This window comes from Eublepharis macularius, chromosome 5 (assembly GCF_028583425.1).
Source record: "Eublepharis macularius isolate TG4126 chromosome 5, MPM_Emac_v1.0, whole genome shotgun sequence".
Classification (NCBI taxonomy): Eukaryota; Metazoa; Chordata; class Lepidosauria; order Squamata; family Eublepharidae; genus Eublepharis; species Eublepharis macularius.
In genome coordinates this window covers 110,905,605-110,929,468 of record NC_072794.1, presented here as the reverse complement: position 1 = coordinate 110,929,468, position 23,864 = coordinate 110,905,605, and the positions used below count along the sequence as shown (strand labels likewise).

Genomic DNA, 23,864 nt, shown 5'->3' with positions numbered 1-23,864 from the left:
TAATTGAAAATCAAATGGCAAACATCTCACAAAGCCAGTTTGGTGTAGTGGTTAAGAATGCAGGACTCTAATCTAGAGTACCGGGTTTGAATCCCCACTCCTCCAATTGAAGCCAGTTGGGTGACCTTGGGTCAGTCACAACTTCTAGGAGCTCTCTCAGCCCCACCCACCTCACAGGGTATTTTGTTGTGGGGTAATAAGAACATACTTTGTAAACCACTCTGAGTGGGTGTTAAGTTGTCCTGAAGGGCGGTATATAAACCGAATGTTATTATTATTATTACAAAAAGATATAGTGCTGGAAAAGTCTGTAGTGTAGTAGAAGACCGAGATTCAGGTCCAATCTCACCTTACTAGACCTGAATCTTGCTCCAAAATGATCAGTGGTTGGAGAACATTTCTTTAGAACTGTTTTGTTGCTTTTTAGTGTAAAAAAAAAAAAAGTGCCTGCTTGGAATGTATAAGACTATGATACACAGGAGACATGATTAGGAGTTACCCTTTGAAATATCACCATCCTGAATAAAGGTGCCTTAGTATTGACCCTGGCCTTGTTCATTAGTGAGAAGCTAAGTGACAAAGGGGGAGAAGTCCCCTCAAATCTCAGCTCAGCAGTATGTTTTTATGACATATTAAGTTAAAAACCTTTTTGGTGACCAAGAACTTTTTATGTCTGGTACAAGTGTATGCATTTTTGAGTCCTGAACTTTGGAAAATATGTGACATTGAACTGAGTGGAGCTTGTGGAGCCTACTACTGAATAAATTTGCCTAGGATCGGCTCTAACATCTTGGCAGATATAGTGTTCAACATGCCAACTAAAGTCCTTTGTAGTTCTGCAGTGTTGATTGTGATTATAAAAAAAAACAGTTTATAACTATGAAGAAAAATACTGATTTTTGGAATTTGTAAATGTTGTGAAGAGCTTATGGAAGATGCAACCATGTATATATGTGTGAGCATGGTCAAGCAGTCCCCCAACCCTACATGTAAGCAGGGCTTTTTTTCAGCGGGAACGCGGTGGAACGGAGTTCTGGAACCTCTTGAAAATGGTCACATGGCTGGTGGCCCCGCCCCCTGATCTCCAGACAGACGGGAGTTTAGATTGTCCTCCGCACAGCAGCCATGTGACCATTTTCTCTGAGGGCAACCCAGAGTTCCACCACCTCTTTTCCCAGAAAAAAAATCCCTGCATGTAAGACTTGCTAAGTTTGTCCAGTGTTGCTTCCAAGTAAAAGACTGAACCTTATGCTATTCTTCTCAACTCACCTGTGGGGTATAAGGTCCATTTGAAAACAATGTGATTCACTGGCAATTATATGTGTTTAGGTTCAAAATATAAATGACCAATCTTCCCCACTGACCCAAGATGGCAGCCTTAACAGAAAATCCATATTGTCCTAAACTGATGATTTAAACTGTTACATGCTGACACAGGTCACTTACACTCGGGTTGTTTGCCTCGATGCAGTTGCTATTGAAAAATGCTTCTTCTTGTTGTTGCTTCTCCACAGTATTGTGGTGCTTGTGTATGAGGTTTTCCTCATCTTTCCTGTGACCTTTTTCAAACGTGCTTTGCTGCTGTGTTTTGGGAAAGACAGCAAAGGCCAGGGTGGTACACATCTGGACAGGAAAGTCAGGATCTTCCCGGTCCCACCCAAATCGGCATCCTTTGACCCAGTCTCCCATAGCAACCATTTCCTCTATCCCCTTTTTAAAAATCTGCAGTTGAATATAATTATAACATTAGCTGTAATAATCTGTCTACTGGATTCTCTGAATTCTCAACTTTTTTTTTAAAGTAAGTCTCAAGCCCCTTTCACTGAGGAAATAGGCCTTTTCCCTTATGTCTTTGCAATGAAAGGAGCTACACAAGCTGGAAATTCTGAGAAGCTGATAGAAAATATGTTAATAATGCAATAACAATATTCACCTGTCATATGAAAGCCGCATTGCCTGTGCCACTGTGCTAGATTGGCAGTCACAGCAGCAATGGGGAAATTACACAAACCTACTCCTGTGTAGAAAAACACCATATATGCTAGAAGCTATTAAAATCCCTTCTGCTATCTTGATTCTAGATCAAGATGGGTAGCTGTGTTAGTCTGTCTGTCTAGCAGTAGAAAAGAGCAAGAGTCCAGTAGCACCTATAAGACTAACAAAATTTGTGGTAGGGTATGAGCTTAAGCTTATAGGTGCTACTGGACTCTTGCTCTTTTCTACTGCAGCAGGATTCTAATTATGGTACCACTCCTTATTTATGAAACATGTATCAGTTTTGAAAGGATGGCAAAACTTACCTGCAGAACGGAACAATATTAAAAAGCAGCAAAATAACATACTTAAATGCACAGCCTTAGCAACCTGTTTCAAAGAGCTGGGATCCTATTATGGCAGAATCCTTTTGATGTGCTGTTGAATCACAGTAGGTGGCTATGATATTTCAAAAAGCTGTACAGCCATATTGCACCATACAAAATCTGAAATCAACAAAAGCTGGGGTTTCCATGCATGGAGAGGACCTTTAGCTTAGCGAAAGAGCCTCTCTTTTAATGCAAAAGGTCCCAGGTTCAATCCCCAGCATCTCTAGCTTAAAATATCAGGCAGCAGATGATGTGAAAAAACTCTGCGCAAGACCTCAGAGAGCCGCTGTCAACCAGTCTGAGTAGACAATACTGACCTTGATGGACCAATGGTCTGATTCAGTATTAGGCAGCTTCATGTGTATTACCTTCATGTGTAATAAATACCAAACCAGTTTGGCACAAGAAACTGTGCAAGCTTTTGAACACATCAGAACTCTTCATCGGGCTGGATGTTACATAATTTAAAAAGGATAGAAGGCAGAATACTCAGGCAATGATCTTAAGGTCTGGACTTACAGGCATCCTCTGTTAAGATGCCAGCAGATGTGATAGGTCAGAGGGAGTAGCTGGAGAGGCCCTTTCGGCATGAACATGTCTTGTGAACCTGCAAGTTTGGAGAAGCACGGGTATGCCGAAGGAATACAACAGTTCTCTTTGCAGCCCCACATGCCCGCGCCCCGCTCCTGACTGGTTTAGGAAGAGGCAGCTGTATGGAGCAAGCAACCATGAAATTATATCGGGGGAGAGGGAAGTTTCGATTTGCAGGCCAGCGCCTTGCTGCAAAAACATTCTGGCGAAAGTTTCACCGGGCTGGAATGGGTAGCAATCTCCTCCCTGCGATGCCTCGCCCGGCCTGGAAGAGGGTATCAGAGTAGACCATACCCCCTCCTCCTCCCATCTTCCCTCTCAGGAGGAGGACCTGGTTTGGCTCCGCCTCTTGCAAAAGTCTGGCCGCCGTGCATGCATTGCTGACAGTGCAGCCGGGAGCCTGGAGGAGTTCGGCAGGGGGAGGGGAGGCGGCTGGCTGGGCTGGGCTGGGCGCTGCTGCTGGGGGGATCCAGCCTGCTTGCCGGGGGGCGAGCACAGGAGAGTCCTCCCCTCCCTCCGCCGCCGCCTCCAGCTCGCCGGTCCCCCGGTCTCCCTGCCCGTCCATCCTTCCCATCCCCGGACACATGGAACTGCTGTGCGTGGAAGGGGTGATCCGGGCGAAGCGAGACCCGCAGTTGTTAAGTGACCGGCGCGTTCTGCAGAATCTCCTAAGCCAGGAAGAGCGCTACAGCCCCCGTGCCTCTTACTTTCAGTGCGTGCAGAAAGAGATCCAGCCCTACATGCGGAAGATGTTGGCTTTCTGGATGTTGGAGGTCTGTACTGGATCCCCGAGGACCGGGACTCCCCCTCCCGCTTCCTCTCAACCTAGCGAGCACGTTTCCCCCCACCCACCCCCGCTTACGCCTAATCCTAAAGGCGCCCTTTTTGCCATATTTACTCGGAAGTAAGTCTCATTGGTTTCAGTAGGGCTTACTTCCAAGCAAACATTTTTGGCACTACAGTCCGACCCCATACGTGTGTACTCAGAAGTAAACCCCACTGAGATCACTGGAATTTACACGCGAAGTAAGCATGCATTGGACTGCGGCCTTGGTTTCGATCTAGTAGAAGATAAGATCACTTGTGGGAGATTAAGTGGCTCCTGAGAACAGGAAGAATTCTTTTGGAGCTCTGTGTGTGTGTGTGTGTGTGTAGGGGGAGGGTTGTGTTGTGTCGGAGGGGGATTTAAGGGATTTTTCACTGCAAGAAGCGGCGAACAGTAAAATAGGAATACGCAGGCAAGCGTGCTTTGGGGGGCGGCATTTGAAAAATGGGGAAATTGTGAAAGATTTAAACGAGGTCGACGTCTCTGCCAATGTTGTCTTTCAGTGGAGGGGCAGCTGAAAGGCGTCGCATTAGCACTGTGCGGAAAGGGGGAAAAGCCCTATCCAGGCCGCTACGAACTTTCTCTCTGCAACCTGTAGGGGGCGCCAGTCACCGGCCCTGTCCGGTGTTCGAAATCCCTGGAGTGACACAAATTTGTCACAATTGCAAAATTTCAAACTAGACTGCCAGGATGAAGAGGAGAGGGAGAAAAAGAGTATATCTTGATTTTTTTTTTAAAAAAGGAGTAGCCTGCAATTAAGAATAATTTCTGTATCATAGCAAGCAGATACTGTGGATTAGCATAAAAATGGAACTGAAGTTGGGTTGCTTCCTTCATTTTGGTTGGAGTTCTCTGCAGTTAATAGGTAATGAGCAGACATAAAACCAGTGGTCAGAGCTGTGCCCAACATGGAGAAGAAGTGATGGGGAGACGTTATTTGGTGAATTTCTGCCTGTGAAAACAAGAATACTGGAGTAGATGGATCTTTGCTTTGATCCAGCAGGGTTCTTATACCTGTCAAGGAATACATATGTGGCTGCCAAGCAACTAGTGTGGTGTAGCAGTTAGGGCAGTGGTCCCCAACATGGCACCTGTGGGCACCATGCTGTCCACCGACATCTTCCTGGGCAACCACTAAAGTATTTTTAGAAAGTGGGCAGAGCCAGGTTAGACTTTTGCCCTGCAAAGTTTCTGATTGGCAGCCACTGGAGATTTGATTGGCTGTGCAGATTCAAAAATGTTACTTTGGCAGCAGCTGCCACCACAGCACAAGAATCTTCACTTTGTGACTGAAGGTAAGCTGTATGTATGCAAGAAAATGTTTTTAAACCATATGTTCATTTTAAATGGCATCCTGTTAAAGAGGGCTTCTTCCTGAAATGTTGAAGTGTTACTCTTAGGGTTATGCATAATCTCATGCTTACATTTTATGGCTGGCTCTGCCTCCTGTGGCATCCGTTTTGTGGTTGCAACCCCCCCCCCCCCGTTCCCTGTGTCAGAATTCTAAAGGTGCATCCAGGCTTAAAAAGGTTAGGGACCTGTCACTTAGCATGTTTTACTAGGGCACAGGACACACTGCCCATGCTGCCATGGGTAACTCGCTTACTTTCAGCCTAACCTACCTCACAGAGTTGTTGTGAGGATAAAATAGAGGAGGGGCAAATGATGTATACTTCCTTGAGCTCCTTGGAAATAGGGTGGGAATGGGTTAGAAATGTACTATACCAACAAATCCAGCAATATCTTTCTGACTCCTGTCAAGCAACTTGTGTTAAAGGCAAATGAACCCTGTACAATGAAGGTGGCACTGGCAATCATAAATTGGAGATTTTCAAGACACGTGCCATGTGAATTCAAATAACAGTTTTTCTCCTTCCCTTGTTTTTAACATAGTATTTCAATAAGCATTCAGTATAAATTACTATCTCCCCTGGAATCCTGTTCTTAATTTCTTTTGGATGGCTTGTAAATAGCCGCTTGCCTAGTCATCTGTAGGAAGGGACACCTCAAAAACTCCATGCAAGGAAGCTTTTATGAATTGGAAAAAAAATGGGGATTCTTTTTTAAAAGTCTGACACTATGCCACAAATGACTACAAAAACCATGTGTGGGTTGGTGAGCTCCTGAATTGTTTTTCTGGGCTAGAGAATTCACTTGCCTTCAAGTCAAAGATAATTTATTTAAAGACACATGAATTTCAAACTGTTGGTTGATATTTAAAAAGTAAACAGAAAAGCTATGTAGCAACAAGTACATTCAAAAGAAGAATGTCAGACCAGCAATTCCTAGGATATAGAGAGATCGTGTGAAAAAGATCAGTGAGCTCTGGAAAAAGAAAAAACTTCAGCATTTTAATTATTAAACTGACATAATGAATTCAATATGAAAAAGTCTTGGGAACCCAGTCTAGTCAGTGGTCAGAGTGAAGGACTGGATGTCAGGGCTTTTTTGGTTCCACAAATGGTTCTTGGTTAATACTGTCATCATTTGATGGCTTCCTCTGTATAAGCATCATTCATTTCAGCAGAGTATGCACTGAGGTTGGGTTTGTGACATTCTGCTTGCAGGGGGAAGAATTTTCAAAACCGAAGACTGATTTCTGTGTTCTAAATCTGAAACATTTCTGGGTCCTGACCAAAAAACCCTAAAAAACAAAACCTCTTCTATTCTGAATTAATGAATAAATTGGAGCAAGTGGGTTCAGTAGATGGTCGATGCCTCTGGTGGTTTAAATGTCTCAAGAGGGGCAGGCTCATAAGCACATGAAGCTGCCTTATACCGAGCCAGACCACTGATTTATCAAAATCAGTGTTGCCTGCTCTGGCTGGCAGCAGCTCTCCAGGATCTCAAGATGAGATCTTTCACATCACCTATTACCTGATCCTTTTAACTGAAGTTGCTGGGGATTAAACCTGGGAGTTCCTACATGCAGAGCAAATGCTTTACCACTGAGCAGCAAGCTACCACATTTTACAAGCTGCCCATTTTACAGAAGAAGAATACACTGTTTCATCTCAAGAAAAATGAAGAGGTAAAATGTAAAGTAATAAATCTAAAGCATTCATGGATTCTGCCATCGATCAAAAATTATGTATATTCAACATGAAAATTGGCAGGCAGAAAATGCTGTGTCAGATTATTCCTTTTCTAAGGTTGGTCACTGGTGTCTTGGAGTGCATGCATTGTACATATACATTTCATAGGCCCCTGTGAAGAAAGGAATTTCAATTTCCATTTTACATGAGAGGAAGTGTGGCTCAGTGTAGCCAAGTTCGCAGAAAGCCTGTGGTGGACCAGAGAAGTATATACCTTGATCCCCTTCTAACATCTTAGGCACCTGTATGCCTTGCTTCAGCTTTACAAAAGTGCAAAATATTTTGATAAAGAGTAGTTTTGAATCTTCTTTGCAGAATGGAGCAGATGATTTCCCAGTTCATAAACTTCCTCTGTCTTGTTGGATTTTGTCAGGTTTGTGAGGAACAGAAGTGTGAAGAAGAGGTTTTTCCCTTGGCCATGAATTATGTGGACCGCTACCTGTCCTGTGTGCCCACTCGCAAAAGCCACTTGCAGCTTTTGGGTGCTGTTTGTATGCTTCTGGCCTCTAAGTTGCGAGAGACCATTCCACTGACTGTGGAGAAGCTCTGCATTTATACAGACAATTCTGTTGCACAACGTCAAGTTTTGGTAAGCATTTCCACCACCACCCCTTCCATTATGAGATTCCTTCTTTGGGATTCCTTCAGAGCAGGCATGGTGTAGTGGATAGTGTTGCCAGAGGGTCCTGGGAGACCCGGGTTTGTATCTCTACTTTTACCATGGAAGCTTGCGGGCTGACTTTGGGCCAGTCATATTCTCTGCACCTAACCCAGCTCACAGGTTTGTTGTTGTGAGAAGGCGGAGGAGGGGAGAATGATGTTCTAAGCTGCTTTGAATCCCCTTGGGGAGAAAAGAGGGATACAAATAAATGCAAATACATGCATATTGTTACATGTTAGTTTTTACTGCCAATGGAGTAACCCTATGCTTGCATCTTTGAGTGCATCATGATTCTCCTGTTGTACTCAAAGATTGTTCCTATAGATGCTCTTATACATTATTTTAAAGCTCTTGATTCTGTTACTGAATAAATTGTACCTCTACATCCTATCTTTACTTCTTTGCAACATCCCTCCCACCTTCTAACTGAGATAAAAAGACTTAGATCTCCATTTCTACTCATATCTGACAAAGGGAACTTGACTGTTGAAAGCTTATACTCTGGAAATTCTTGGTTGATCTTTAAGGTGTTATCAGACTTGAACCTTGCTCATGAATGAGATAATGTCACTGAGATTTTTATTCCTCCCATTTACCTTGATTTGTTCTTTTTCATACTCTGCTGCAATATGTGAGGGAGCATGAAGGATGTGATATTTGAAGAGGACAGGCTAGCTGTCCATTTCTGCTTGGAACACCGATTTGCTCTTAATACAAGAATTGCATTCACTGTCCAGTTAGTGTTGGTTACCACAGCATGCTTGTGATAAGTACTGTACTTTGCAGAAGTAGCAAGATGTGATTTAAAACTGTATTGCCACTGATAAAGGACAGATATTAGAGCATTATGGCCACTTGCAATAGTAATTCCATTTGTAAATCAGCAAAATAAAGTGCAGGCATAGATTCATCTAACGTACCTATCTTCCAGCAAAGTTACCTTCTATAGCTGTCTTTCCCTGTGCTGATACTGTTAGAAGTATAACTAGGTAGAAGTATAACTAGGTAGTTAGAAGGTAACTATAGAAGTTACCTTCTATAGCTGTCTTTCCCTGTGCTGATACTGTTTTCCCCCCATAGGGCTTGGCTGTATGCTATGATGTTTAGCCTGATACCATGTAGTTCCTTTGTCATTAGATAGCTCGCTAGTTGTCAGACTAAGCCGTAATCTAAAATGGCAGTAAATGTGGCATGCTTCGGTAACAACTTTGCATCAGTGTCTTAGCCACTGTTGCCTATACAAGCAACTAAACTTACATATTTTCAAGAACTGTTTTTGATCATTTTTTAACCAGAGGTTTTCTTTTTAATCTATACACTTTTAATATGAATGCAGCTATGCAAAACTACCATGAGATTAAATTCTTCTACTGCAGATACTTAATATGTCCCATTGACTAAAGGTTGAATGTGGTGCTGGTTTTCTAGAGACTGAAATGAAAGGGCACTGCCAAGGGAGATATGCTGTCCCTGAATTGGCTTGCCATAATTTTACCTTTCCACTGAGTACTTTAATAAAAAGGGTTTCTTTGGTATAACCACTCTCAGTGCCAAAAGTCTCATCCAAGACTAGGGCCTTTAATTCTTGTCACCTAAGATGGATAGCTGCCATCAAGGTGCAAGCAACAGGGCAGGATGGTGCAGGAGTGATATAAGGGGGGCGGGGGGAATGGGAAGGGCTGGCTTGCATTGTTTTAATATTCTCCCAGTTTCCAATCTGGGAAATGAACTTCAGGTACACCCAGTTTCATACATGTTGCTTTTCAGTGCCATGAGGTAATAACCCTTCACTTCAGAGAAGCAAAGAACATTGAGGGAGGAAAATTGTGTCTTCCCTTTGAGGAGCTTCTGCACAATTGCCATCCTTCAAAAGGAATCATCCAGCTCACATTAATGGGTTTGATTGAGTCTAAATCATGGTGTTTTAAAATCCCCAAGAAAAGAGGCTTACTTAAACCATCATTTCAAATCATGTTTTCAGTTTTTGAATGTTCATATTTCGTGGACAAATGCATATTCCAATTGGTTCCCCTTACTATTAAAGCAAACCTGTTCACAGTTAAATATTATCTAATCATTTATATTCTTTAGAATCATAATTGAATACTTTTAGTCTTGTAAACCACAAGCTTTTTCACTAGAGAATTCCTGGAAAAAGCAATTGTGAAATTAAGATTTTATTTTTGGCTCTCTAGAAATATGTGAAGACATAAGCAAAATCATTTATCTGAAGACTAAATGCACAGAATTTTCCAGAAGTAAGGACTGGTAGCTACCGGGCAAAACAATGTTTTTCAATATTCATATTTTTCACAATAATAAATACAATGTATATCTTGTTATTTCATATTCATAATTCTTGACCTCAAAAGTCACATTTTTGTCCCTGGTTCATTCTTTTACATAGAAATGCAGGCTTTAACTCAGTATGCTTGAAAGAAAATCAAGGATAAGGTTTACACAGAGTATGAATGTAGACTGTAATAGGTTTGTATTACATTTTGATACCTGTAAAAGATTTATAATATAATGGAAGTGTTGAAGAAACCTTATTTTATTTGTTTTTTAAACCTAGTTTTTAAAAAAAGTGACTGATTTTTATCCATCCCATACGCCAGAATACTAAACATTCATTCAAAGGGTTTGTTTTCTGGACTAAATGAAGGTTAACCCACCGTTTGTGTGTTACATTGCTAGGACTAGGATCTGGGAGTTCCAGGTTCAAATCCCCCACTCTGCCTGCTATGGAGCCTGTTGGGGGACCCTGGGCCCATCACTTTCACCTGTTCATACCACACAGTGTTTTTGTGAGGATAAAATGGGGAAGAGGGACCATGCGTGCTTCTCTGAGCTCTGTGGAGGAAATGTAGGATAAATATATGATAATTCTGGCTTTTCTGGAGGGAGGTTTGCTGAGATAATGTCTGAATGGTTCTTTTGTCTGTTGGTAGAAAATGAAATCAATACAGCGCAAGAGTCAGATTATGTCAAAGAATTTAGTGGCTGACATTTTTTAGACAAACAGATGAATCTCTTTTACTTCATGCAGTGCCCATTTTGGCACATGCCAGGAGGTTTTTGATTTGCCCAGCCAAAAAGAAACAATGGGATTTACTATATGTGAAGGTAGGGATTGTCCATTTAGGCCTAAAGAATTTTGGTAATCTCCACTTGCAGGCATTTGGTTTGCTATAAATTCATCCTTCCTCTTTTAGGAGGTGCCATGCAAGGAATTTCCTCTCATTTGTGTAGGCTTTTGGCAGGTTGAGATCACTCTATACCTGCAATCATAGAGTATGACCATTACGCCTTTCTGTTCAGAAGTGTGTACAAGGCAGGAAAAGTATATATGAAAAACAAAAAGGTTCCTCTCAACGTGTTTCCCTCCTGTTTGTGTTTGGTGTTCACATTGGTCAATGTACTAAGGGTGAAGACTTTTTTTAAAAATCAGAGGTATCAAAATGTTCTAGATTTGAGTATTGTAAAGCTGAACATTTCTACCTGTTGAAGAGGTATGGTATAGTCAGTGGCTAAGAAAGAAAGGGTGGATTTCTTTGGTATGCTGGAAGTGGATCTTCTTTTGCATAGGATACACTCAAATCCACTGTGTGATGCCCCTTTATTAGGGGAAAGTTTTTGGTGAGCAGCGCAGAAGACAGCTGTGACTTTGCCCCTTGATCCTAGATCTGCACTTGAGCCTCAAGTCCTTAAGTGGAGAACTGTAAGTTGCCTTGAGCCAAATGGAAAGGTGGGGTATAAATATTTTAATAAATAAACTTCAGAATGATTCCTGTTTCTCTTCTGCTCTTGGAAGATCACCAGTACTAAGAATGACTCCCTTGGGAACACTGGATGGCATTTGCTTCTGGGACTGACAGTGTTAATGTTTCACTTACATAACCGCAGGGAGCTGCTACTTCCCTCCTGTGTGCTAATAATGTCCCATGCCTCTCTTCTTTCACAACTGGGCAGTGAGAGTGATCCAGGGAGAGGAAAAAGAAAGCGTCTTCATTAAAGTTTGGACAATGGCTACATCCTGGCTACTTATCAGGATGTAGCATCAAGTCAGGTCCCTGCTGGCTCCTGGAAGGAAAGCCACCTCACTTTCCCAGCGGGTTAGTTTCCTCCTTGCAGGAGAGGATGCCTGCTTGACACCCTCTCAAAATCATGATGAAGTTATTCTTAGTAGAAGGAAATGATGCAACAAGGAATTTATCCACTTGAAGGAAGCTGGGTTTCCGTTCATGGGTATTATCTAAGCTGCTTTGCACTTTTTTTTTCATTCAGCCAATTTGCTACGTACACATTTAGCTGCAAAAATGGTCAAAGAGAACATTGAATGTCAGCAGGTCACAAGGTCTGTAACTTGATGGGATCTGCTTTCAGAGTTCATTCATTAACCATCTGGTCTATACAGTGATAGGGATTCTTGTTCTTTGAGACGTTCCAGACTGCTCCATGGATATTGGAGTTTCAGCCACTTCACCAGAATAGTGCTGAAAAGCAACAGAACATTCTTGCATTTCTTTGTATCCTTTTAGGGCTCTCTCAGGCATTTATTGGCAGTTTATAAGCATCCTTTGGTATGAGGAACTAGTGTCCTGAGGTGATCTGCAACTGGGGGGGGGGATATTTTGCATGCTCCCCCATGCTAAAAAGATCCCTGCAAGCTGAGAACTAGTACAGTCACGAGAGCTGGCCTGTTCAAGGGAAAATAGCTTGGTGTGCTTGTGCGTCCATAATGAAATTACTTACTGAAGCAAAAGTGGAAGGCCGCTTCCTTGATATTCATCCTGACTGCTTTGGGCTTGGCCCTTAGTCCTCAAGAATTGCTTTACAACACAATGTCTCTGTCAGGGAGTTAGAGCGCATTTAGGAGACCCAGATTCAAATCAAAACTCAGCCATGAAGCCTACTGAGTGACCTTGGGCCACTCATGTTCTTTTTCAGCATCATAAGTTTGTTGTGATGACAGAATAGGGGAGATAAGCATGTATGCTTCCCTGAGCTCCTAGGAGGAAGAGTGAGATAAGTGTGTGTGTGAAAGAGAAAGATCTTGGGGAAGGTGAGCCAGTGGCTCGATGGTGGAGCACATGCATTGCCTGCAGAATGCCCTAAGTTCAGTCCCTGGCAACTCTGTTGAAAAAGCAGTGGTGAGGAAGACCTTCCTCTGCTTCAGCTTGGAGCACTAGTGTCAGTCAGAAGGCAGTACTGAACTAAATAGACCAATTATCAGACTTGGTATAAAGCAATTTATGTAAATGACTCCTTTGTAAGGGGTCTTCTGAGATTCAGAGTCGTGATGGGGAGTTCCATAGGTCAGTGTATTTTAGAAGGTTTCTGATGGGATTGCCAAGCTGCAGCCTTACAGCTCTAGGGAGGATATATCAGTGGCAGGTGCAGATCTTGATGTAGCTCTCCTTTCTGTTTATCTCTGAAGAGGAAAACAGTGGTGAGTACCCAAGGCTTGTTTGCATCCTAGCTACTATCCACTAGGAGCAATAGCAAAAGATTGCTTTTGTTGGAATGTGTTTATTTAGAAGCATCTTGAACCCTGCTGCTTTATTGTTGTTGATGCTGGTGGTGTTGAAGTGCATTCAACATCTTTGAAAAGGTCCATAACACACTCTTCTCCTTTCTATTCAGGACTGGGAGGTTTTAGTCCTAGAGAAGCTAAAGTGGGATCTAGTTTCTGTAATAGCAAATGACTTCTTGGATCATATTCTCCAGCGGCTTCCACTTCCCCAGATTAAAGTGGACTTGGTGAAGAAACATGCACAGACGTTCATTGCATTGTGTGCTACAGGTATAGTTTGTGCTGTGATAAATACCCTTCTGTATAGTTTTACAGAATAAAAAAAGGGCTGACCTTGATTCTGATTTGAGCTATACTAAACTGAGTGTCAGACTCGTTTCTCAGAGAATTAAGTTCTCTCCCATTGAGACTAGGATTCTTTGTCCTCTGCGCTTTGGTTTCCATGACTGAAAGGTACAAATTGTAGAGTGATGGATATCTGAATACACTAAAGATTCTCAGTTGGTAGATGACATATAACATCTGCAAGAAAAAAGGGTAGTGTTGCATATTTTAAAAAGTACAGCAAAGGCACTCTGCTCACAGAAGCTTCTAGTACCTGGGTGCCATGAGAGTCTTTCCAGAAGTTACTGCTGTGTTTGTCTGATAGCTTTATCCCCTACAGTGGTCTTTAGCCTTTCCAAACTTGGGATTCATTTTTAAACACAAGTAGCAACATGAAACCCATTGAAGTATGAGCACATGGCAAGAGGTCACCTAACATAACCATGAAACAAAAAGAGAAGTAGCCAAAAGCTATGCTAAAAAAGAATCCTCTCCACCACTGACTAACCTCATCTCACTATTCTGGTGGTACCCTCAGAGTGCATGACAGGAGACAGAAGATATGGCACCCTTGATCTTTGTGTGTGCACAGTAGCAGCAAATACTTTCGTAACAGAAAAACAATGGGAGCTCTTTGTGACCCACCTGAAGGGTGCAGCCCACAAGCCTTTAGGGTGCTATCCTTCTTGGTTCTATTTAAGTGTTCTAATCTGGTTCGAGTGCCTTGGCTCTGCAAGTAAAGACTGCTCGTGTCCCAGTGGTCAACCAAAATAGAATCACTCCTGAGTTTGCCCTACACATTTGGAGTGGATTTTCATTTTCACTTACCTGCTCTCCAGCTGCATTTATTTTATTTGTATGAGGGAAACTTCCAGTATCACGGCACGAAGGCCTGGCCTCCAGATACTGGAGAATGTGTGATAGCATACAGAGGAGGTAGAATAGACTGCAGCATTTCAGACTGGCTGCTGAATTTAGTCTTTAATATTCTGGCATGTAGAAAAAAAATAAAACCTGTCCTGCAAATAGAAAGTTACCACAATGGGGAAACGGGATTCTAGATGAGCTTCTTGACAGCTCTGCTAGTTGTCTGTTTGCAAGGAATTTTAATATATGGGAGCATATTAAAATGTGATCACCAACCTACAGACTGGTGTGGTACAGTCCATTCTGCCCCCTCAGGACTCAGCCCCCTCATTCTTTTGCATGTGTAGGACCACCTCTGCCCATGCAATCCCTCCTGCCATTTACAGTTTACATTAAATGTCCTATTCCATATGCCATTAGTGCATGAGTTCAAGGAGCAGGGCTTTTTTGGTAATAACTCTGGAGTTGTAGACTGGCTTCCCAGAGATGGTCTTCTCTAAATGGCACTTGGCAGCCAAAGTCAGATGAGCTGGATTCTTAACATTACTGTTTGGGGGTGTCCTTTATTGTTCTTATTACTTGTGCTGCTCTGGTATTAATTACTGTTGTGAGCTGATTGGGTACTGTATAAGGCAAGATACAAACATTTCAAATAACTAGTAAAGTAGCTTAGATTTTAGATCTTAATAAAAGAAGAAGAGCATTATCTTGTGGATTAGATATTACTCTACTATTCTTTAGTCCCTAAGTAAGAAAAAAAAATATCTGGTCGGTTTGTTTAAATTTGCTTAATTTTCAGTCATATACTATCTATATGTATCCCATGATTCCCAGACATCTACATGGGCTCTGCCTTCAGTTGTTTCCCCTGCTCTTTAGATATCATACCTTTACTGGATGTAGTAACGATCAAATGAATCTCTTTCCCTTTTCCTGACATTTTCTGTTCCTCTGGAATTTGCAGATTACACGTTTGCCATGTATCCACCATCTATGATTGCCACAGGTAGTATCGGAGCAGCAGTCCATGGTCTCTCTGCCTCATCTGATTGTATTTCTGGTGAGGAGCTTACAGAACTGCTTGCTAGCATTACCGGCACAGAAGTGGTGAGTATATACTCAGAGGGAGCAAGAGTCAGAGTTGGAAAACTGGGATTATGCTCCCTTTGCTGCTGGGCTTCAGGCAGACTTTTCTTGCCTACTTCCAGAACAAAGAGCATCTCTCTTTCATTGATAACGTGGCTACAGATTCCAACTATTGCCAAGTTGCATGTCCCTTAACATGTCTTTGGACAAAGAGAAACAGTGTAGAGAATCAGTGGCTCACATTTCTTGCTGCTGGCTTGTTTATAGTGTAGCCCCCAAGCAGAGTTATAACCTTCTAAGCTCATTGATTTCAATGGACTTAGAAGGGTGTAACTCTACTTAGAATTGCACTGCTAGAGGCTTATGACAGCTATAAAAAAATTTCTGGCAATGCAGTTGCTACCATTTTTGAGGTGTACAGGTACATGAAGAGAAGTATATGAGAGAAATTCTGAATGGAGAAAGGGACCTCTTAATCTAGACTTGGGGGGATGGATTCCACTTTGAGGAAAGATGCTGCTGGGTTTGTTTGGAGCAGATTTGGGGCATGGGCCTGACAACCCTTGTGTAAGGTACAACAAGGCATTATAATTCAGAGAAATAGGCCAGAATAGATTGTGCTTAAAATCAAGGGGGGGGGCATCTGTGGCAAGGATCTGGACAATGCTGTATTTGTAGAGACAGACAGTTAAGAGTAGAACCATACATACATTCTATGACCTGCTATTACACAAGCCCTGAGCACATGACCCCTCTATGCATTCAGTCTACATGTGGAGAGGGAGTGCCGATATGAGCGTGCTGGCCCTGTCCTCTGCCTCCACCGCAATCACAGGCTCAACATTATGGTGCCAACATGTGGAAGGAGTGTATGTACATCCTCTCCCTGTGGTTGGGTTTCTGGTCACAGGGAGAGAGTGCATGTGCAGACCTTTCCCCTTATCTCTACATGCACTGAACTTGTGTTGCTCCCTCCTTCCTACTGCAAGCCTTCTAGAAAGTTGCCCTGGAAGTCTAAAAAGGGAAAGGTTCTGGAAGGTTCTCTGAGGTAACATGAGCTGCAGGTGGGAGTCCTGCTTAGTTCTAGAACAGCAACCATGTTAGCTTGTGACAGCAGGACTATAACAGATGTTTTTGGCATCTTAGGAACAAACTGGTTTATTCGGCATGAAGTTCTGAGCCCAACAGTTTATTTCATCCTATGCATGTATCCATGCCAGTGAGAGTTGCTAGTTCTTCTTTCGAACCATGGTGGAATTACTTCTGTCTTCAAAAGCAGGGGACTCAGTGGCTTTCTGTGCCTGCCTGATGCTTGTTTAGTGGACTCAAGAAGATAGTTCTTTACTGGATCTTCTGCTGAAGTCCCTTCCCATCTTGATTCCCAAGCCTGTGTTTAGTTTTTGGTACAAAGCCTCCACTCTGATAGTCTGACAGCCTTCCTTGGTCAGTGGAGGTAGTTTTGAATCATCTGACTATTTTTCTAAAGCCCAGCTGCATTTTCCCAATGCACCGCAGAAGCTTCTGACCTGCCACTGAGTTCCAATAGTTGCAATCTGCTTGTGGCTCCCCCACTGGTTTCGGGCCTGATACCCCACGTTGGTCCCCCTCTTCCGTATAAGGAAGCCTTTGAAAAGGATTTATTCACCTGAATGGACAGGTGTTAATGATTGGGTTGGCCAAAGCGGGGTGGGTGGGTGGGTTAGGACAGGCAGTGCATCTGTTCATGTGGCCCAGTGTCAGATTCCTGTCAAGTGCAAAGTTGGAGTTCAGAGCAGCTCACTTAAATTAGCATTCTAGAACCCTCACTTGAGGCCTCAGAAGAGTGAAACACTGACTTTTTATATATTCTGTTACCTGGCAAAAACTTGAAAGGGGGCTGAGGAATTGTACCTATTTTGCAATAATCACTGCTTGACAGTTGTAGAGCAGAAATCTCTCTCTCTCTCTCTGGGTCTTGGCTCTTTGCCCCAGGCCCTTTGAATTGCCTGCAGCCAGCTGCTCACAAGCTGCTACTGTGAACGAGCTGGAGGCTGAATGCTACCCCTGTGAGCACAATTGATTGAAGGCAGCGGAGAACAGGTGGGAGGTAGAGCGGATTACAGAAGGGAGAAAGCTTACAAAGAGAGGATTAGATGCATTTAGAGTTGCCAAAGCCTGACAGCACTAGGAGGCCGTGGCCTACCCTAACATAGCTTCTCTTCAGTTTGTTTCACCAACTGGGGTCTTGTTCCCTGCCTATTTCGTTTAGGGCTCTTTCCTGCTTTCCTGATCTTTTGAACACTTGTTTCCTGAAGGACAATCCAGTGGAGGTGGCACTCTTTTCATGGTAGCTCCTTCACCAGGACTTCTACCATGCTTATTACGCTTCTGGGTAGGCGCTCGTGCTGTGGCTTGGGTTGTTTCTTCTCACTTGGTGTTTATCTTCTTAAGGTAAAAAACTACTGTGTCCCAGTGTTTTCCATGTGTTAGAGGATGATGGTCAATGGCATGGTTGAGGCATTGTTTATTGGAACTGGAGGTCTTCATACTAGGACACCAAGCTGTTAGGCCAGTAAACATTCCACCACCACCACCGATTTGGCTGCTTGATTGTATCAACCTAGTCACGTTGCTGTGCATGGAGTCTAGCCATGGAGTTTGAAGGGTCTATCAACCAAAAAGTTAATTATTTCTTTGGGATGTTGGTTATTCTGCAGATTTCTAGGCTTTGATAGTAACCTGATTCATTCTCAGTTACTTCATCTGCTGTACTAGGCTTGCCTGGGTAAAGCTTGATAGCAGCTTGAGCTGTTGATCTTTCCATTTTGCTGCATCTCAGCTTTGCTTAATTTTTTCCTTGTAATCGAGAGAACATGCCCTATATCTGCTTTAGGCATACAGCATACAATAACACACATACTTTTTTTGGCCCATGTCCTACTACTATGCCCAACAAGGTTTGAAGCCTTCTTCCAGCTTAAGTGCATTTTCTGCTGGAGTGGGAGGATAAAGGCCTTCATGCTGCCGGGTGTATGTGTATCACAAAGTACATAATCTGGTGCAACAGATAATGCCATAAGACTTGAACTACTTTTTCTGTAGTTTCTAGTCTTCATGGCTTCAGAAGATTGGGAATCTGGAGAGCTAATGAAGTCCATCTCAGGAACAAGAAGGGAGTAGGATAGCATCTGGAAGCCTTACACTTTTTATACCTCTGCAACTTGCTCAAAGCCTGTTTTTGCTCCCTTCCCTATTGCTGCCAAAGTGTGATACAGATTTCCCCCCACTTATCACCCATGGAAATATCATATAACTTGAAGGGAATCTGTGCAAATATGCGTGGTTTGTCATATACATATAATTTTAGTAGTTTGGCACAGAATAAGCTTTGGTTTCACCATCTTCTTGTTAGGGATGGTACTGTTAAGATAAACAATTTTAGATGAGAGGAGGTTAATCACAACACTGGGTGTTACATTACCTGGCATATGAGCCATGGAGTTTCCCCATTTATTTTAGTGACATATCTCTTGTACACAGCTCATGGGATATTTCCAGGAAGTGAGATTCCCAAATCCCCATGTGCATTCAGTTTCAGTGCTCATGGAAAACAAAAGCCATGCTGAGGCTTTGTAATCAGAGCACTAGGTTGTCACTCTGACATTACAAGATCAGGAGCTGTTTTTTTTTACTGGTGCTTGAGACTCATTTGCAAAGTGGACTTGGAAAGTTGAATTCACAGTAGTAGTTTGCAGTTGCAGTGCAGAATCCCTCACGAATTCATCTAAATTTCCTTAACCAGTCTTCCTTCTTTTCTTAGCTAGTGTTTCCCTTTTCTTCCCACTTACTTTCGGGCCAAGAAGCTTAGAATGGGCTTTGGTGAGTCCTTATTGCAGTTGGTGGAGGTTTTAGAGGCCACAGTTACTCGAACCATGCTGGGGAAGGAGTGATGGGTGTCTCTATTTTTACTAGCCACATCCTCTGTCAATTTCTAAGAACCATTTGTGGATTCTTTGTAAGATTGTGTTATGTATAACGGGATCCTGTGAACAGAGCCAGCCTCAAGGGCCCTGGTTGGGGTTCCAGTCAGAACCCTGAGACTCTGCAACACAAAATGTCAGATCACTGCCAGCTGGGGCAAGATGGTGACCCCTGGCCTTTAGAAATGGAGATGCATGAGACACTAGTGCCTGTAAGGGCTCACCACCATGACTCACAGCAAAACTAGAAGAGTTTCCTCGTCTCACAGAAACATGTTGAATGCAAGACCTCCCAGATAAAAGGTTAGGATTTTCTCTGCCATTACATTGGCAGTAATATTCTCTGGAGATTCAGTTACAGGTATTTACTGTATTACTCTGAGATGGCTTGGGCTCTAGTTTTTGGGCCAGTACCTCACAAATTCAGTCCTTTAGGTATTATAACAGGAGCAGGAGGGAATGTCATTTCTCAGTATGTTCTGATCAAGGCGTTTCAGAGCGCTGCTTTGTCAATTTCACTGTCCCCTCTCCAGTGAATATTATTATGGAGTTGGAATGTGGTCATCTGAGGACTCCCTCATCCTCTCTCCAGGCCTCTTAGTGGAGCATCCTCACAAGTCTCTTGGATTTTAATTCAGCCTGTCTGTAGACTGGCAATTGTTGGGTTCCTTTCCAGGGGAAAAACTGTTAATTCAGTAGGGAAAAAATCATTGTCTCTTTCAACCTCCAAACAAATGTGGACTTCTGTGAAGCACAGGAGTTAGTTCTACAATCCTGTACCTGAGTCCAGAGGAACCTGAGTGCATACCTTTGACATATATTGTGCTATTAAATTTGACATTGACACACTGACATTGACACAACCTGTTTGATTTCTTCTACCCTTTCCCTACCAAAGGGAAAGGAAAAGGTATCCATAGCCATTTTTCTGAGAGTGGATTATAATGAACATATTCCAGGGGATATTCTGCCGCTCCCCTAACGGTGTTCATTTGCAGTTTTTTGGGAAGTCTTTCTGGGAAGAGTTCTGGAGCACAGTCATTTGAGCCTTGAATCACATCCCCTCCCCCAAGGCATTATAAAGTAGATACCTTCACGTTGACTGAGGCAGCACTTGGCCTGTTGAATTTCTGTTCATGTCAGCAGGAGGGCATTCTTCCCACCCTATGTAGTAACACACAACCTTTTCTTGAGATCTCCTGTTTGGCATGCATTTTTTGTTGGAACAACCTAATGTGTACCTATTCAAGTAGAAACTTGGTTGAATCGAATTAACATTTTTGTGTCTGGAGTTCTGCCTCCATTGCATAGCTTTGCCATCCTGGGAACTTGGTGGTAGGTCCTACCCATAGAAATGGCATTTCAACCCTTTGTCCCTAGAGGTGACACCTGCCCTCAAGTTTAATGAGAAATTCGTCAAGTAAGAATGTATTCTGGGGCTACACCAATAAATCATGAGGCACGTTGAATCTCGATTGACCATAATGGAATTTTTCCTGGTGTGTGAACCACTCTGCTGCCCAGTGACCTCCTGCCAGAGCAGATACCGATGCTTTCAGATATAGTGTGAGATCCGCCCATCTTTTACACTACTGCCCTAAGCCAAGTTTAAAGTCTATTGACTTTAATGGACTCTGAGGGGTGTAGCACTGTTTAGGATTACAGTATTGAAGAATTCTTCTTTAGGTGTGCCTTCTAGGTTTGCTGGTGTTCTATAAGCAGGAAATATTATTACAATTCCCTTGTTGATAACACATGCTATTCCTGGTGGTCCTTCAGGAACAGCATTTTGGGCTGCAACTGGAGGGGAGAATATGAGGAAGTCCAAAAGTCAAGGGGACTATACTGCTTCAGTGACCAACCCAGCCAGTTTGGTGTAGTGGTTAAAACCAGGAGGACTAATCTGGAGAATTGGGTTTGATTCTCCGCTCCTCTGCTTGAGGCCATCTGAGTGACCTTGGATCAGACACAGCTTCTTGGAGTGCTCTCAGCCCCACCCACCTTGTAGGGTGATTGTTGTGGGGATAACAACATACTTTGTAAACCGCTCTGAGTGGGTGTTAAGTTGTCTTGAAGGACAGTATATAAATCAAATGTTATTATTTCCAGTGTTCTTTTTGCTTCCTCTCCAATTTACATTTTCTGGTTTTCTCAATTTAAAGCAGCCTCAGGGAGCCATTTGAGGATTTTTGCTCTACTGTAGCAAGATACTGATACGGTTCCTGTACGCTTCAAGTTTAGAAAATCTAAGTTGGTAGTCTTGCTCCTTGAAGGGCTGCCAGAGTCAATTTTGCTTCCATATCCAAACTAAAACCCCCGTCTTTCTTCAGCGGCAATAAAGCCAAAGACCAGTATGTCAAAAGTTAGGGGGAGCTCAAATGTGGTATTAGAGGTAAGTGCTACCAATGAAAGAGAGTGAAAAATGAAATTGCTGTGCTGCTCTTACCTAGGACTGCCTGAAAGCTTGCCAAGAGCAGATTGAAGCTGCCTTAGCAGAGAACCTGAAGCAGCCCTCCCAGCATCCACAGGAATACAGACCAGTCAAGAATTCTGTTTACGAAGACAGCCAGGAAGTCATCTTGACCAGCACTCCTACAGATGTCACAGACATCAACCTGTGACCAACTCTTCCCAGCAAGTAGAACTTCACAAAAGAGGCCCCCTGAAACATTTTGCACATGTCCGCTGAAGTACATGGAGAAATGAACATATATTCCCAAATAATAAAAATGGCATTGGAGGGGCTTAGATAAATTATGTGGGTCTCAAAAGGGAATTGTCATCTTGTCTTTAGGACTGTTTTGGACTTACTACTCTGTCTTTCCTAGGCTCAGGGGTGCTTTCTGTGATGGGTGAGCCATATTTAAGCTTGGGAAAGATAAGCAAGCTTCATGTTGGTTAAAAAAGTTCATCAGTTACGTTTGCTTTGTTGGTGGGGCACTGCTGATCACTGCCATTTTGTCCGTATCATTGCGATGTGCTTGTTGCATGTATGTCAATAAAGAAAACGCACTTTGATATTTAAACCATATTTGCCTTCCTTGAGGAAGTTCAATATTCACTCAAGACTTCCTCATGCTGCCATATATGGGCCCAAACTATCTAGGGTGGCGCTGGAGTGCTTTGCCTATTTTATTCAGTGCCACTGAAATCAGTTGTTGGTCTCGAAGGTGCCACTGGACTCAAATCCTACTGAAGTCTTAGTTCTCCTTTGAAGGTTATACTAGCACAACAAGCTCTCCAACTGCCACTTTCAGGGGAAGACATTTGGACTTTTTTTTTCCTTTAGGTGCTAATACAATAGTGTTAGTGAAAGCTTGCTGGTAGAAATTTCCTCCATGCTCAGTGGATGACTGCTTCCTGCTGCTCCCAATTGCCTGTAGTCACTCACTTCTATGAGAAGCATGAGCTCTGTTGTTGGGAAGACGCTTTAGGAAGCAATGAGGGGTGGGGACTTGGTAGAGTATGTTGTCCTGGTCCAGCATTCCTTGTCATATCAAATAGTGCCTTAATGTCTTTTATAAATTCTGCTTCTAGGAGAATTACTTTGGGTTTCTTACTTGGGAGCAATTAAGTCAATGCCTGGATTCCTCACATTCTGAGTATACTCAACAAGTGCTGCTATAAGTATATGTAAAAATCCCTTTGACTTTTCTCTCTCTCACACACACACACACACACATAAATAAAAGCAGGAAAGTTACATGCAAAAGGATGGATGCATGATGGGAGCATGAAGGCAAAATAACTTACCTGCTGTCTTTCACTTAAAAGTTTACAATGTCATGAGCTGCAGACTGCACTGGAGTGTTCTATTGTTCAGGAAAAAAGCCTTTTTCTTAATGCTGCTTTTATAGTAGATTACTTTGGAGAAGTATTTTATTAGGTGTGGGTGTATTATAGAAATGGGAGCAAAACTTGCCTTTTGTATTCTGGTGATATTCCATTCTTGTCCTCCAGCGGGGAAAGATACGTAAATTAATGCTACTTAAGTCGCCACTGGAGATCACTGCATTTGTCAAGGAAAGCTTTTTCCATTGTGCTTAAGCCCAATAGGCCACAATTAATGTGCCATCAACACTGATGAATGAAAAGTCTGTTTATACTTGGTAGAAGTTTAGAGAGAAGGGGGGGGGGAAATGCAGATTATGGATGCTGATATATATATCTATATTAGAGCTTTAAATAAAGTTTGATAATATGGTATTAACTGTCAGTCGAACACCTGTTGGGAAAAATATTTTATGATGTTGCAATAAAAGAATTTTAAAAGAATTGGGACATTCTCACCTTCTTGTCTGGTGGTAGGGAAGTAGGTTAAGAGAACCAATATCTTAAAAAGTACCTTATCCCTTTTCTATAATAAAGCTGTTTGTCTTATAGTTCTTGTTTCAAATGAAAGAAAATGGCCGTTTCTTGCCATTTCGCCTATAAGTGTAATCCACTTATAGCCACTTCAGTATGACAGATGGTTTTAGAACAAGAGACAAGCCAAATGACACCACTGCATAAAACAAGTGCAGACACCATTAACTGGAACAGGCTCTTTTAAAATC

At 42.6% G+C, this 23,864-nt stretch overlaps 1 protein-coding gene across 2 annotated transcripts in view; it reads left to right on the top strand.

The window, feature by feature from the left end:
• Window positions 1-23,577, top strand: part of CCND3 (cyclin D3) — a 94,934-nt gene extending 71,357 nt beyond the window's left edge. Inside the window, exons 1-5 of one of the 2 annotated variants that reach the window (XM_054980955.1) lie at window positions 3,325-3,727; window positions 7,249-7,464; window positions 13,183-13,342; window positions 15,228-15,370; window positions 21,759-23,577. In XM_054980955.1, coding sequence (XP_054836930.1) covers window positions 3,539-3,727; window positions 7,249-7,464; window positions 13,183-13,342; window positions 15,228-15,370; window positions 21,759-21,929 — 879 coding nt within the window. In that variant the 5' untranslated portion in view covers window positions 3,325-3,538 and the 3' untranslated portion in view covers window positions 21,930-23,577. Of the gene's footprint in view, window positions 1-3,324; window positions 3,728-7,248; window positions 7,465-13,182; window positions 13,343-15,227; window positions 15,371-21,758 lie in introns of those variants that run through there. The other variant, XM_054980956.1, reaches the window with a different exon arrangement.
• The last annotated feature ends 287 nt before the right edge of the window (window positions 23,578-23,864 follow it).